The sequence below is a fragment of the Hermetia illucens genome, chromosome 5, assembly GCF_905115235.1.
Source record: "Hermetia illucens chromosome 5, iHerIll2.2.curated.20191125, whole genome shotgun sequence".
Taxonomy (NCBI): Eukaryota; Metazoa; Arthropoda; class Insecta; order Diptera; family Stratiomyidae; genus Hermetia; species Hermetia illucens.
Genome location: NC_051853.1, coordinates 24,754,268 through 24,767,783, shown reverse-complemented (window position 1 = coordinate 24,767,783; position 13,516 = coordinate 24,754,268). Strand labels below are relative to the sequence as shown.

Below are 13,516 nucleotides of genomic sequence, written 5' to 3'. Positions count from 1 at the left end.
CACCCGACTTGAGAAGGGACATGGCCACACTTTCGTCAGTTTTCAAACGTCAACTTGTCAAACAGAAGTGGAAATGGCTGATGCGGACGATTTGGTGGAATTGCTGTTTTTCGATACATTTTCGCATGAAATACACGAGGTATGTACTAGTTTGGTTGTGTAGACAGCAGAGATCTCTCTGTTTTATTGATTTCCAAGTTGGTTCCGTTCTTAGGACCAAACCGAACATTTGTAACCTCAAAAATCCCGGTCAGATGCATAACTTCCAGCGGCGCTACCGATATTCGAGCATAGAATACTAGTTTGCATTATTTGCCTGAAAAAAACTTTATACACGGTTCAAGTGTGAAACTACGAAATAAGACGAAGTGTTCGTTCTTGTTGAAATTAAAGGTGAATTTGCGTTCGATTCGGGTCTGGTGGTGTCAAAGATAAGACGTGTCAACATAAACAAAACGAAATTGTTTACATTTGAACTATTTATGCAAGAGTTACATTTTTATCCACTTTGTATCCAAGGCATACTTCGCGGAAATGAGTTTTTACCTCGATCCACTTCCTTCCCAATGTGGCCAACAATCGGCGAATAAATACTATTCCTACGCGCGGTCATTTCTAGTTGACGACACACCGACAGATTGTGAAGCGATAATCTCTTAGCGAATCCTTGCAGTGTTAAACATTGTTCGAAACCAAGGCACAGCCACCCTTACTGAAACAAACACGCTTCGAATACTTACCTTACTGCCACCATCCAATCCGTTATGGGAATCGATGTTAGGTAGGATTCCGGCTTCAACATTTCAGTCATTGTACATTTGTAATCGCTCATAAAATTAAGAATCATCGCAGTCAACTAAGAGGGTCAAGACATCGCTGAAGACTTAAATGGGCCGTAAAACTCCGTCCGCAAATGCAACTCAGCTCAGTGTCCCGTCGGCACATGTTCTTATGACCGAAAACGCATGGGAAGGTGACTTTGAGTGCGCGGCCCAGACAGACATCGGATCCCTGTACTGCCTGGAGTACAAAGCTTTAATGGGCGCTTGGCTGTCGATGAGAGTAGCTATATTACGCTGGCAATACACTGGCGAATCCTGGGAGACCGTACGAATCGACTAGGCTGTGTGTATCGAAGAAAACCCCGCACCGACTCCTCGGATCATCTTTGATCCGTTGTTGAAGGAAAAATTCTACTTGCAACACGTTCCCGGTTTTCCACTCTGCCCTGGTTGAAATGTCCACAGTAAAGTTCCTCGTATAGCGTCGTCCGTTGCGTCCAGGGTCCCCTAGGTATTTCGTATAGGATGTAATTATGGCCGTAAGGCTTCGATGTCCAGCATCCGGACTTCTTTTGTCTGACAGCACTGCTCGCTACAGCGTGTTGAATGTTGAGGTCGAGGGAAAGATGTAGAAGTACATTGAAAGCATTTGCCAGGCAGCACTGCAGAACCTCACGCAGTTCTTTGAAACCTATTAAGCTACGTTCTATTGTACATCTTGCTCAGCGTCTGTGAATCAAGACTGTATACACCCAGAGGAACATCCTCGACGAAGACCTCATTTCTTTACAAAAGTCCTATCATCATCATCATCAACGGCACAACAACCGGTATCCGGTCTAGGCCTGCCTTAATAAGGAACTCCCAGACATCCCGGCTTTGGGCCGAGGTCAATTCGATATCCCTAAAAGCTGTATGGCGTCCTGGCTTACGCCATCGCTCCATCTTAGACAGGCGCAAAAGCCAACGCAGTCGTTCTTAACCCTTAGTTCTATGTTCCATCTCCAATTTTTGAGCCAGTGTCACACTCCTCCAGGCACTGTCCAGTTATATGGATCAGAAAAGATTGACTGTTCACCTCGGGTTCCTCTTTCGTGATAGCCACACATTCATCCAGGAGCCCTGGGGTTTTGAAGGCATAATGATTGGACGGGCTTCCTTTCATTCATGCAGCAATCATATGCGAGCCGCCGATCTTCTGTTGATCTCATTGTATGGACTGATCTTGAGCTTTATGCCCTATCAGGGGTCGTTGAACTTAGCATCGCACGAACCGAGAAAGTCCTTGGAGAATTGGCCATCGAATGCTATGACATTAAGCCCACAGATCGCCTGGGAAGAATCGAAGTAGGGGTTGCATCCTCTTTGCCGTTCATGCTCGATGATCATCTCCGACAGCCTGGCCTCAACGCTGGCCCACACCTCCAGAGCCGCACATAAGTGACGTCTGGTTATGATGAAGGAGAAGGTTCTGACAGGCAAGCCTGTAGTCCCTTCTCCTTTGCGGCTAAAGTTTCCTTCTTCCGAGCCCTCCTCTCCCGTATTTTAGAAGAGTTAGGCAACAGTGTCACCGACAGGTTTGCCGTAGTCAGATTTCCAGTTCCTCTCATCAAGGGAGTTGCTGTACTATCCTATTTGACTGACCGCGCCGTAGACACCGCCTGTCTTCCACCGATTTCTTCGTGGGGGAACATGAATTAGGTAAGGCCTCAAAAATCCGTGCTTCGGCCACGACCTGATTTCTCAAAGTCGCGGGTGGATTCGAAGTCTGTGACTTACCACTTGGAGAGTTACAATCCTTTGTTTCCATCTTCATGTGTTTTCGGACACCCTTAGTGTAGTAGTAAACTGCCACACGTTTCCTCACCACGACAAGGTGGTGTCCGAGGGTTCATAGTGGAATTGACCGCATATTCTATAATGGGCCTTACCAAAGATCTACAGAGGTCAACAGCCTTTTGGGGTGGGAGATCCCAAAACCGGTTGAAAAAATTATCAACGTACCAGCCTTGAGGGTTTTAGGAATGATAGAGTTCAAGTGGTCTCTTACAGAGCACGCCCTCGTTATCTTCTCACCTAAAAAGGTGATGGATTTAACATGGGTGGGGGTATGGTCATTAATTTTAATGACCACCGGTTGAAAGAGATAGACTTGATTTTGGTTAGATTAATCGGTCGGTCCAATCTATGGGATTCAGTAGCGAACGCATTTGGAGGTCGAAATCTAATCATTTCCAGTGGCCAATATGAGAAAATGGTCCACATATTAAAAAATTTCAATGCCCTCAGAGCATTTATTGTGAAGGGATGCAGTACAAATATTAAACGCTTTATTGGGGAATGACATTGCCTACTTGAACACAGTCTAACCTTAGCTGAAGGCGCCAATAGCTGCTGTCCCTTGCTTTTAGCGATCGGAATATGCAATAAGACATCGTTGACTCAGACGGATGTGGATTTAGCTGCAGGATAAGCATAACCAGTTTCAGGTAGAACTTTGTATTCATCAATGAATTTATTGATTCGAAACTTGATCATTGAATTAAGTAGTTTGGCAAATATAATACATTAATGAGACAAATTGGGCGGTAACTAATGAAAAGTTTTGGGTCCTTGAATTTTTTTGGGATCTATCCTCTAATAATAGGGCGGACTTAACTTGCACCAGACCATGCAGCAAAGCAATGAAAGTCTCCGGCGCCAACCAGTGCATATATTGGTAAGTAATATTGTCAGACCCAGGAACGGGGGCGCACCGGTGTCTAACCGAGGCAGTAGCTAGCTCTTCTTCAGAGAAGGGCTGAGAAATTGTGGGATATGTAAGGACATCCGGCATAAAGGGGGATGGGAGCTATACTCATACCCATCAACGGCGCAACAACTGGTATCCGGTCTAAACCTGCCTTAATAAGGAACTCCAAATACCCCGGTTTTGCGCCGAGGTCCACCAATTTGATATCCCTAAAAGCTGTCTGACGTCCTGATCTACGCCGTCGCTTCATCTCAGGCAGGGTCTGCCTCGTCTTCTTTTTCTACCATAGATATTGCCCTTATAGACTTTCCGGGTGGGATCATCCTCATCCATGCGAATTAAGTGACCCGCCCACCGCAACTTGTTGAGCCGGATTTTATCCAGAACCTGACGATCTTGGTATCGCTCATCGATTTCGTCGTTATAAAGGCTATGGAATCGTCCATCCTCATGTAGGGGACCCAAAATTCTTCGAAGGATTCTTCTCTCGAACGCGACCAAGAGTTCGCAATTTTTCTTGCTAAGAAGGTTTGCAAGGAATACATAAGGACTGGCAAGATCATAGTCTTGAACAGTAAGAGCTTTGACCATATGGTGAAACGTTTCGAGCCAAACAGTTTTTGTAAGCTGAAATAGGCTCTGTTGGCTGCCAACAACCGTGCGCGGATTTCATCGTCGTAGCTCTTATCGGTTGTGATTTTCGACATTAGATAGAGGAAATTTTCAACGGTCTCAAAGTTGTAGTCTCCTATCTTTATTGTTTTCGTTTGACCAGGGCGATTCGATGTTGTTCGTTCTTTACTTTTGGCGCTGACGTTGCCACCATGTACTTCGTCTTGCCTTTGTTTCTGTGCAGCCCGAGATCTCGGGCCGCCTGTTCGATCTGAATGAAGGTAGGCCATACATCTCGGGTTGCTCTTCTCATAATGTCAAATTTATCAACGTAGGTCAGTAGTTGGGTGGACTTGAAGAGGATGGTGCCTCTCATATTTACGACTGCATGGCGAATCATCAGAGGACGCATGATAGAGCATCCCCTTGTCTTAGACCGTTGTTGATGTTGAATGGTCTCGAGAGTGATCCTGCTGCTTTTATCTGGCCTCACACATTGGTCAGGGTCAGCCTAGTCAGTCTTGTTAATTTCGTCGGAATACCAAATTCTCTCATGGCCGTGTACAGTTTTACCGTGGCTATGCTATCATAGGCGGCTTTAAAGTCAATGAAAAGATGGTGCAACTGATGTCCATGTTCCAACAGTTTTTCCATTGCTTGTCGCAGAGAGAAAATCTGATCCGTTGCTGATTTGCCTGGAGTGAAGTCTCTTTGGTATGGGCCAATGATGTTCTGGGCGTCTGGGGCTATCCGGCCTAGCAAGATAGCGGAGAATATCTTGTAGATGGTATTCGGCGATGTGATACCTCTATAATTGCTGCACTGCGTGATATCTCCTTTTTTATGTATGAGACAGATAATGCCTCTTTGCCAGTCGTCAGGTATTGATTCGCTGTCCCACACCTTGAGCATTAGTTGATGAATAACTTGGTGTAGTTGGTCGCGTTCATATTTAACCAATTCGGCCGTAATTCCATCGGCTTCTGGCGACTTATGGTTTTTAAGCCGATGGATTGCACGGTTGGAAACAGAACTTCTACTAACGGTGCAAAAAATGTTTGTAAATCGATCGAGAAGGGCTTAATTTTCTCGTACAATAACGTCGGACAGTCGAAGTTCTATGCGGTCACCAAGTGATGCTGTTAAATTTCTGGCAATATGCAAACCAGTAACACTTTCATGAGATCCTGATGGTATTTTCGGACGAGAGCATCTTGGCAACTTGCAAAGGGTCACTATGAAATGACAACTCTTGGACAACATCACATCCTGCTCCAGTCTATGTCGATGGTATTTGTGATGGTTTCCATAAAAAACATGGTAAATTTATGCAGGCAGACAATATATTTCCTAAAATGTATTCAGTTGTTGGCGTGTACAGTAAAGTCAGGTTCTTCCGTGCCAACGTTCTCTTTGCGCCTCTATATCGGAGTAGTACATTGAAAGTGAATACCACTTCGGGTATTCTGGCTTGAGAAAAAACAAATGAAGAACTTGGTCAACGTACGGGTCAAATATCCTTAGATGTACTTGTCGAAAAGCGAAAGTGGCACTTGATAGTAAACATATTGAGAAAGGGTGCATTTTCATTGCAAGTTATGCCATGCAATGGAACCCACAATATTCGACGTTGCGTAAAAAAATGAGGGAGGAGTGCAAGCTTCTCAAAAAATCCTGGCTTACCCAAATATGAACAAACCTTTGTTTACTGAAAGTATCCCTTTTGAACAATGCCAGCAGATATGCAACTCAAACTTCAACTTAATTCGACAATCATTTGCGAACAGACTTTGATGGGTAAAATATCAAATTCTAAAGAAATTGGTTCGCCTTTTCAAATTTGGTTATCTTATGACAATTTAAATATAATACTTTCTATCGTTTTTAATAAGAGTTTAACCGACGGTGTCTTTCTGGACAAGTGGAAACTACCTCTCGATCTCCAAGATTCTGGAAAGGTACATACAAAATGATTTCTCGTGTCGTCTTGGACACTTCATTGTAAAGGAACAGCATGGATTTCAATCGAGACGCTCAACTGTCACTAATTTGCTTGATTTTACTAACTTTGTCGCGAAATCTCTGAACTATAGGAAAGACGGACTACTGTGACTTCTGGAAAGCAGTTAATTTCGTTGACCATTCTGTACTACTCAATAAACTCCGATTGTAAGGTGACTGTTCTCTCCTGATTGCGACCATACCTAAGTTATTGGTTATTTACAGCCTCCTTCAATGGTTCTATCTGAAAAGAGTCGCTTTTCTCTCCTTTATCTGGGGTGCCCCAAGGCTCCATTTTTGTCCCGCTCCGTTTATTCCTTATACATGACCTTCCAGGTATCGATGGCTCACGTGGTAGCGGAAGGTCGCGGTTCAAATCTCACTGGTAGGAGAGGGATTTGTTATCGTGACTGGATGTCGGATACCAGCCGACTCAGCTGTGAATGAGTAGCTGAGTCAAATCAGGGTTATAATCTCGGGCGAGCGCAATGTCTGTCTGTCTGTCTCCTGCACTGTACTGTAGTGTACCGCAACGTTCTTGAATGAAGTGCTCTAACACACTTCAAGGCCCTGATCCAATATGTATTGTTGCGCCAACGTTATCTCCTTATTTACTTGTCCCACTACCCACCCACGCATTAATATCATATATGCTGACAATCTGTTTACTGTAGTTGATTCCCCAACTGGACAAAGGTGCCTTCAATCCAACCTCGACACCCTGTCTCTGTGGTGCCCTCAGAATTTGTTAGCACTGAATGTGAGGAAAAGAACCTTTCCTACTCATCCTATCCTCTTGTAGTTTTCCTTAATATGGCATCTCTACAAAACCGAAGACCTTTCTTAGATGCTTGCATCCTGTTTAAGCTTAATGGTCTGATGGACTGTTTGGAAGCCACTGCGATGTGTGACCATGAATCATGCTATAACTTTCGCACCCTTAGTGTTTTCGAAGTGTCTTTCGCAGAGCTTTCATGTTACTCTCATTCTGCGATGCTTAGCATCCTTTGCAACTACAATCGCTTGTAGCTTGGTCTTTTAGCTTGATCCTTCGCATCATTTAAAAATAATGTTATGACTTCAGTATGAGTTTCGTTTGTACTTGTGTTACAATATCTCATTGGAGATCCCTCTGTTTCATGTGCCATTTGTTAAAAAATAAATAAAATAGAAATTTACATTTGACAGCTTTTCGGAACTCGTAATTTTTAATATAAACTGTTATATATTTTTGCAGGACATCAATCTAGATCTAGTTCAGTTTCCGAAACCAGTTTACATAACGGAAATCCGAATTATTCCGCTTGGCGCTCGTGTTCAAGCTGACTTTCCAGGAGGTGTTCGTTTAGGGGCAACCAATCCCTCAAAATTTGGAATACAATTTTTCGTGAATGATCTGAGTAAGCCTGGGGCATCAACATTCGAAATTCTTGGAAATTTGGAGTACAATCAAAACGATTGTATCCATCTCGAATGTCACAATGACAAAATTCCAACAGATGGATTGGTTTTACGGGGGTGGTACACAACTATCACATTGGCTGTGTATGGTACACTCACAAACAACATAGCCGAACAAATAGACAGCCCCCCTCCGCCGGTTGAAGTGGTTCCTGAAGAAGTCAACACTGCACCTGTAGAAATCCCCGTCGCCGAGCCTGTTATTGTTGAGCCACAACCAGATTTGAACGAGGATATCATTCCGCAGCCAACTCCAGAGATATTTGAGCGTGAAGTATTTCAGGAACCGCAATTTGAAAGAACCTTCGAACAACCGGCATACCCCGACGAGGCATACTACCAAACTTCCAGTCAAGATGGTATTCGAGAGCATGAGTCTAAGAGAGTTGCACGCCGCAAATCGCGATCGTCGGAACGTTCTAATTCACGACACCGTACATATTCTCGGTCTGATAGTAACGATCGTGAATACTCAAGCAGTAGCCGACAAAAAAGGGAATGGTCACGAAGTCCTGAATACAGACATTCAAGACGGATGCGTCGTGATCGCTCTCGGGACGTTCCCGAGCATTCAGACCGCGATCACAAATGGCCGCGAACACCTCCATCTCAACATATTGGCTCACCACGGCGTCCTCGATCGCCCGAAGCAATGGAGCATTTCTCTGATATTGGCGACGATTCGGACTATAAATATCGACAGAAAAGCAAAACAGGAACTCAACAAGTTCGACAAATGGAAGATGAACCTCCTGAGGTTGCTCAAACTGCAGTGGAAGCACCCGAAGAGATTCAAGAGTTAACACCTATAGACGAGGACACGCTCTCTCAAGGTGAGCAGTTTGAACCCATTTTAAGTGATGACGAAATTCTTGGCGATGATGACAATAACAACGAAGAACCAGACAATGAAGAGATGGAAATCGAAGAAGACTTCGACGAAATCGCAAAAGTGTATGACCCCTTCAAGATTCCTCTCAGCAAGTTCGAGCATGATTTATATCCAAGCTGTTCCCGAGATATTGAACTCATCGATAAGCTGCTTACGAAGTACGAACTGCAAACTAAAATCTCGTCATTTGATGATTTTTTTAAATCTACGAATGACGAAAAGGAGAACTTTGTTTACATTTCGGAACAATTGCTAACGCATCTCACTCAAGTGAATTTGTCATCATACTCTCGACGAAATTTCATATTCAAATCGGCTTTCCATAAGCGCGAGGACCGCTTGAAATTGGCAGCAAATGTTCTGAGGGTAGCTCTGAATTTTGACTGTGCTTGCGATCAGCCACAACCAGGATTCAAAGTTCGCCATATTAAGATTGGAGCTCGACTTGCCGAGTGTTTGGGCGCATCGGAAGATTTTACAACACATTATATTCAGGCTGAATCCTGTGATCCATTCGATGACCTTTTCAAGCTTTACGAACAGCAGTACATGGCTCTGTCCATCAAATTGTTGATATTGAGAGCGATTTATGCGAATCTTGACACAAAGCTTGGTATTACGACATTTTTGAATAACAAAGTTAACGGCTATCAGCGGGTTCTGGTTTTGCTACAAAGCAATCCTCTTACCCGTGCCAAGTTCGCTTTGAGGTCAATTGTAAAGAAAATTCATTTATTCGAGGCGTTGGAGACTATCCATGAGGTAGTGACTAAGCAATTCGTCTTAGCGAAAAGCGATTCTGATAATTCCTTCGAACTGCTTGAGTGCAGTATGAAGGAAGTAAAATGTGCTCTGTCATCGGAAGCGATGAACTATCAACAACCAAAGCGGTTCCTTCCTGTTTCCGAGAAGTTTGAAGTCTGCAAGGATCAAAACTCAATTGAAAATTGGTCGCATATGCTACGTTCATATTTCAAAATAAACGCTTTGTCCGAATCGCTTTTATTGATCCTAAGCAATCAAAGTTTTATGCCACCGACATTGGTTGACACGGCTCTGGAGCTGGTGCAGTTGTTGGCACGTTCGGCGGTAGGAATCGACTACCTTGTTGAGGATTGCTTCGAGTCAACGCAACTTCTCGTCAAATGTTTGTTGAATATCGAGAACTACCCTTCCGAGGAGACTGGTGAGGACAAGAAAAGCGATGAGGAGGCGGAAATTGGCGAAAAAGAAAAGTCAAAGGACGTCCCTCGAGAGATGGATGCAGTGCAAAAACTAGGCGTGGAGGTTTCGTATCGGGTATGTTTCACTTTTAGAACAGATTGTGCCTGTTATATTCTCTTGAGTCGGGTAATCCTAACGTTCCTTCATCTTCTGTTTTTGTCTTCCTAGATCCAAACACACTACCACATGGCAGCGGTAGCAAATACCAAGGATAACGTAGACGTGCTAATGGAGCATTTGCATGCGCTTTACAGTCAAACATGCTATAATCCTGGGCGCACTTTTACTGTCGATGCATTAACCTCAATCAACAATAACATAAAGCCTCTGTTGCATTTGATCGAAAAAGAGCGCAAGTGCCAGGCGCAAAGGAATCCAGATTCGCCAGCGCTCAAATACAAATCTCCTGTGCTGAGCTACTCCGTCGATTTAATTGACTGCTGTGTTCGATATGCCACCGACGTCGGGTTTCTAAAAGAACACGAACGCACGTTAGTAGACCTGGTTAAAAACCACGAAGTCTTTGAGTCATCAGTGTCAGCAGTTCTACAGGAAATGGCGGTGTTCTTAAAACCGCTGGAAGCAGGAAATGGTTTCGCATACGACGATATCACGTCACTTTGTGAGACTATCAAACGGGGCTTAGAATACATAACAACATTCCCCGGGGACTTGATAATGGCGTTAAGAATTTTAAAGTATCTGGGCATTGCCGATGATAATATCGACTATGACAAGCAGACGAAAGAGTTAAAGCACCGCTACGTGATTTTGCAGTTCTACTCAGCGGACGGCGTGATCACTATTTTGAATATTTTAGAGAAACTGAACACATATTTCGAGCAACCAGGACTACATTCAGCCACTTTAATGACCACCCAAGCAGTCCAGGCCTGCCAAATCTTGTTACCAGCATTGCAAGTGTTGCGAGAGATGTTGACGTTTGTAATTCAATGCCGAGATGTGCAGTACAAGGATGTGACGGCTGTAGAACACCTCATGAAGACGTATGCCCTTATGCACTACTACCCTGAAATGAGCCAAGCTTTCGAAGATGCCCAGGCCATTAAAGCTGAAATTATCAAAATATTACTTTCTTACACACAACCGAACCCACAAGATCAGGAATCTGTTCATAAAAGCCTGTGGACCCAAATGATCCGCGAAGTAATCAAGTTCATTTTACTCACCCCTTCTACGTTTGTCCCCGGTTTGCAGGTGTTCGCTGAGCTATTACCACTGCCACTACCGGTCCAGACTCTCCACCCGCCGTCGGAAATGGAGAAGGTGGCCGCGAGGTTTGTGACCGAAAGGAAATTATGGTCTGCCCATTTGCATCCACAGAGTGCACTTATCACAGAAATGATTCAGACGATCTGCCCAACATCATTCCCACAATTGATTGACCTATTGACCCGAGTCTGTTTACAATTGGCTGACCTAGCTCCAAATATGACCCTACTCGTCACGAAAACCGTAACCGACTTAATTTTAAATGAAACCGCTTCCGTTGGCACTTCCGGACTGGCGAGGCTTTTGAAATTTCTAGCTCAGCTGACCGCCTATGCATCTGTGAAGATTTCGAATCTATCCATATTGCCTGGGCGATTGAATGATTATTTTAATCAGATATTAACGAATCCAGATAAATCCGAACAACACGTGCAATGTCAGCTGCATGTATATCGAATTTACGAGAACTTTTTTGATTCGGAAATTTCAATGATTGCACCGAATACGACGGGAAATGCTGAATTGAATTTGGCATGCGTATTACCATCGCGGGAGCTCATTCCTGGAATTATTAATGCGATTCTGGTGAATCTCTTCAATGCTGACTTGATAAGTGAAGTGGCGATCGCAGCTTGTCGGAATTTGATCATTTTAACGGAGCATGAGTAAGTTTAACTGATTTGTTGTTGTTTCATTCACTCTAAAGTTATGTCTACATTCGAACAAGATATGCAAATATTCACCATAAAATTGCACTTACTAATTTGATTATCTTTCTTTGTTCTCAGCATAACCTTTTATCACCTCAAAGCTGCTCTCGAAGCCAAAAAGCAACGATTCCAAGAATGGCTGAAGAAAATAGTCGACACCGAAGAGGGTAATATTCATCGAGGCCTCCTGGGCACAGTTGTCCTCTTTATTCGAGCACAAATGGCCATCGACGAATCCGGTCCCGATTCACTAGTTCCCAACCGAACCCTCAAACTGACCGTCAACGAACTCGCTTCGATCATCAACTGGACCACTGAACATGCAACTGCACATCCCTTAAACAAACTCAAGGAACTGTTCAGCAAAAACGGAGAAGAAAATCCGAATAATCCATATCTACAAGATCTTAATATTATTCTCTCAATTTTGGAGAAATTTGAACCAAGTGAATCCGACAAGAAAGTCGACATTCCGGAACCAGCACTGCCTCAAGCCGAAGGTATCATCACACAATATTTATCACGTCCAATTTTCACCCCGTACGAACCCACTGACGAAGATCAGTTGATAGCAGATTTCTGGTTAGAGCCTATCCGCTTGGACAGTCTGCCAGACAATATTATCTCCCAAGCTGAACGCATTCCATGCGATTTAAATGAAGTGGTGAAGAGTTGTCTTCCACCGGAGACAAATTTAACGTCAGATTGCAAACGAGTTCTGCATCTATCGGCCTCCCCGCAATCGAACCGCGAAAGAACTACGACAGCTCCGTGCTTCCGCACACGGCGGGTCGAAGTTGAACCATCTACAGGTCGACCTGAAAAGAAAATCTTCGTAACTCCTATGCGAGGTCGTGGTTTTGCACGAACCCCACCATCGAGAGGTGATCTGTTCCGTTCGCGGCCACCTAACACATCACGTCCCCCGTCCTTGCACGTGGACGACTTCTTAGCGCTGGAAACATGCGGAGCGCAACCCACAGGCCCTACCGGGTATAACAAGATATCGCGTGAAATCATCAACATACGCGGTAGTCGCGTTGGACGGAATCGCGGCAGTCGTTTACCCTCAATATCAACTAGCAGCTCATACAGGTACTTTTATTTGTCAGTTCCTTTCGCGGACTTTGAATAAATTGATGTCTTTCCTCTAGAACCGGATCGCCGAATACTTGGTCCCATGAATCTTCAGTGGCGCCTCCGCAGCATTTTCGAACAGCTACATCAGAACCTGTCGTTTCCTCGCATTTTGCGAGCGATCAACATTATTCGCAACAACATTTCGGAGGAGCACCTATTAGATCGCGAGGTCGAGGTCGGCCAAGGACATTTATTCGATAGATTTTATCAGTAGGAACTAAATAGAAAGGTTTGCATGGATTTCTATTGTAATGAATATAGTTTAAGAATTTATTATTTAACGCTCAACTAAATAAAATTACTTATGAAAATATTTTTTTAAATTTTTTGGTGGTACGCATTCACCTACGCGTTTACGCGCAGAGTGTTGGACTCCCGCAACGGTACCCCTTCGGACTACCAACTAAACACCTTTCCATCATCAGAGCTATCCCCTCTTGGGTAGCCTTCAAATCGGTAATTTCCTTTCACCGATGGGAGAGGAGAGGAGGATGGGGACCCTTAAATCAAGGATCGAGTTTTACCTTCTTTGCAACGAGAAAAACCCGAACGTAATGCGCAACACGGCTGCACCTGTCAGCGCCTCTCATCATCTTCCCAACAATGATGTCTGGAGAGAGCTCCCATGAATCTCCATTGAGTTGTTGACGAAACCCATCTTATCTTCCACAAGATAAACAAAAGCATCGTCCAGAACCTTATTGCAGAA

General features: G+C 44.1%; 1 protein-coding gene across 1 annotated transcript; it reads left to right on the top strand.

The window, feature by feature from the left end:
- Positions 1-10: 10 nt before the first annotated feature.
- On the top strand, positions 11-13,120 carry LOC119656642 (protein virilizer). Its single transcript, XM_038063090.1, has 5 exons — positions 11-139; positions 7,385-9,799; positions 9,893-11,622; positions 11,746-12,762; positions 12,822-13,120. The coding sequence occupies exons 1-5, from the start codon at positions 74-76 to the stop codon at positions 13,006-13,008; spliced, it is 5,415 nt and encodes a 1,804-aa protein (XP_037919018.1). The 5' UTR covers positions 11-73; the 3' UTR covers positions 13,009-13,120.
- Positions 13,121-13,516: the final 396 nt, after the last annotated feature.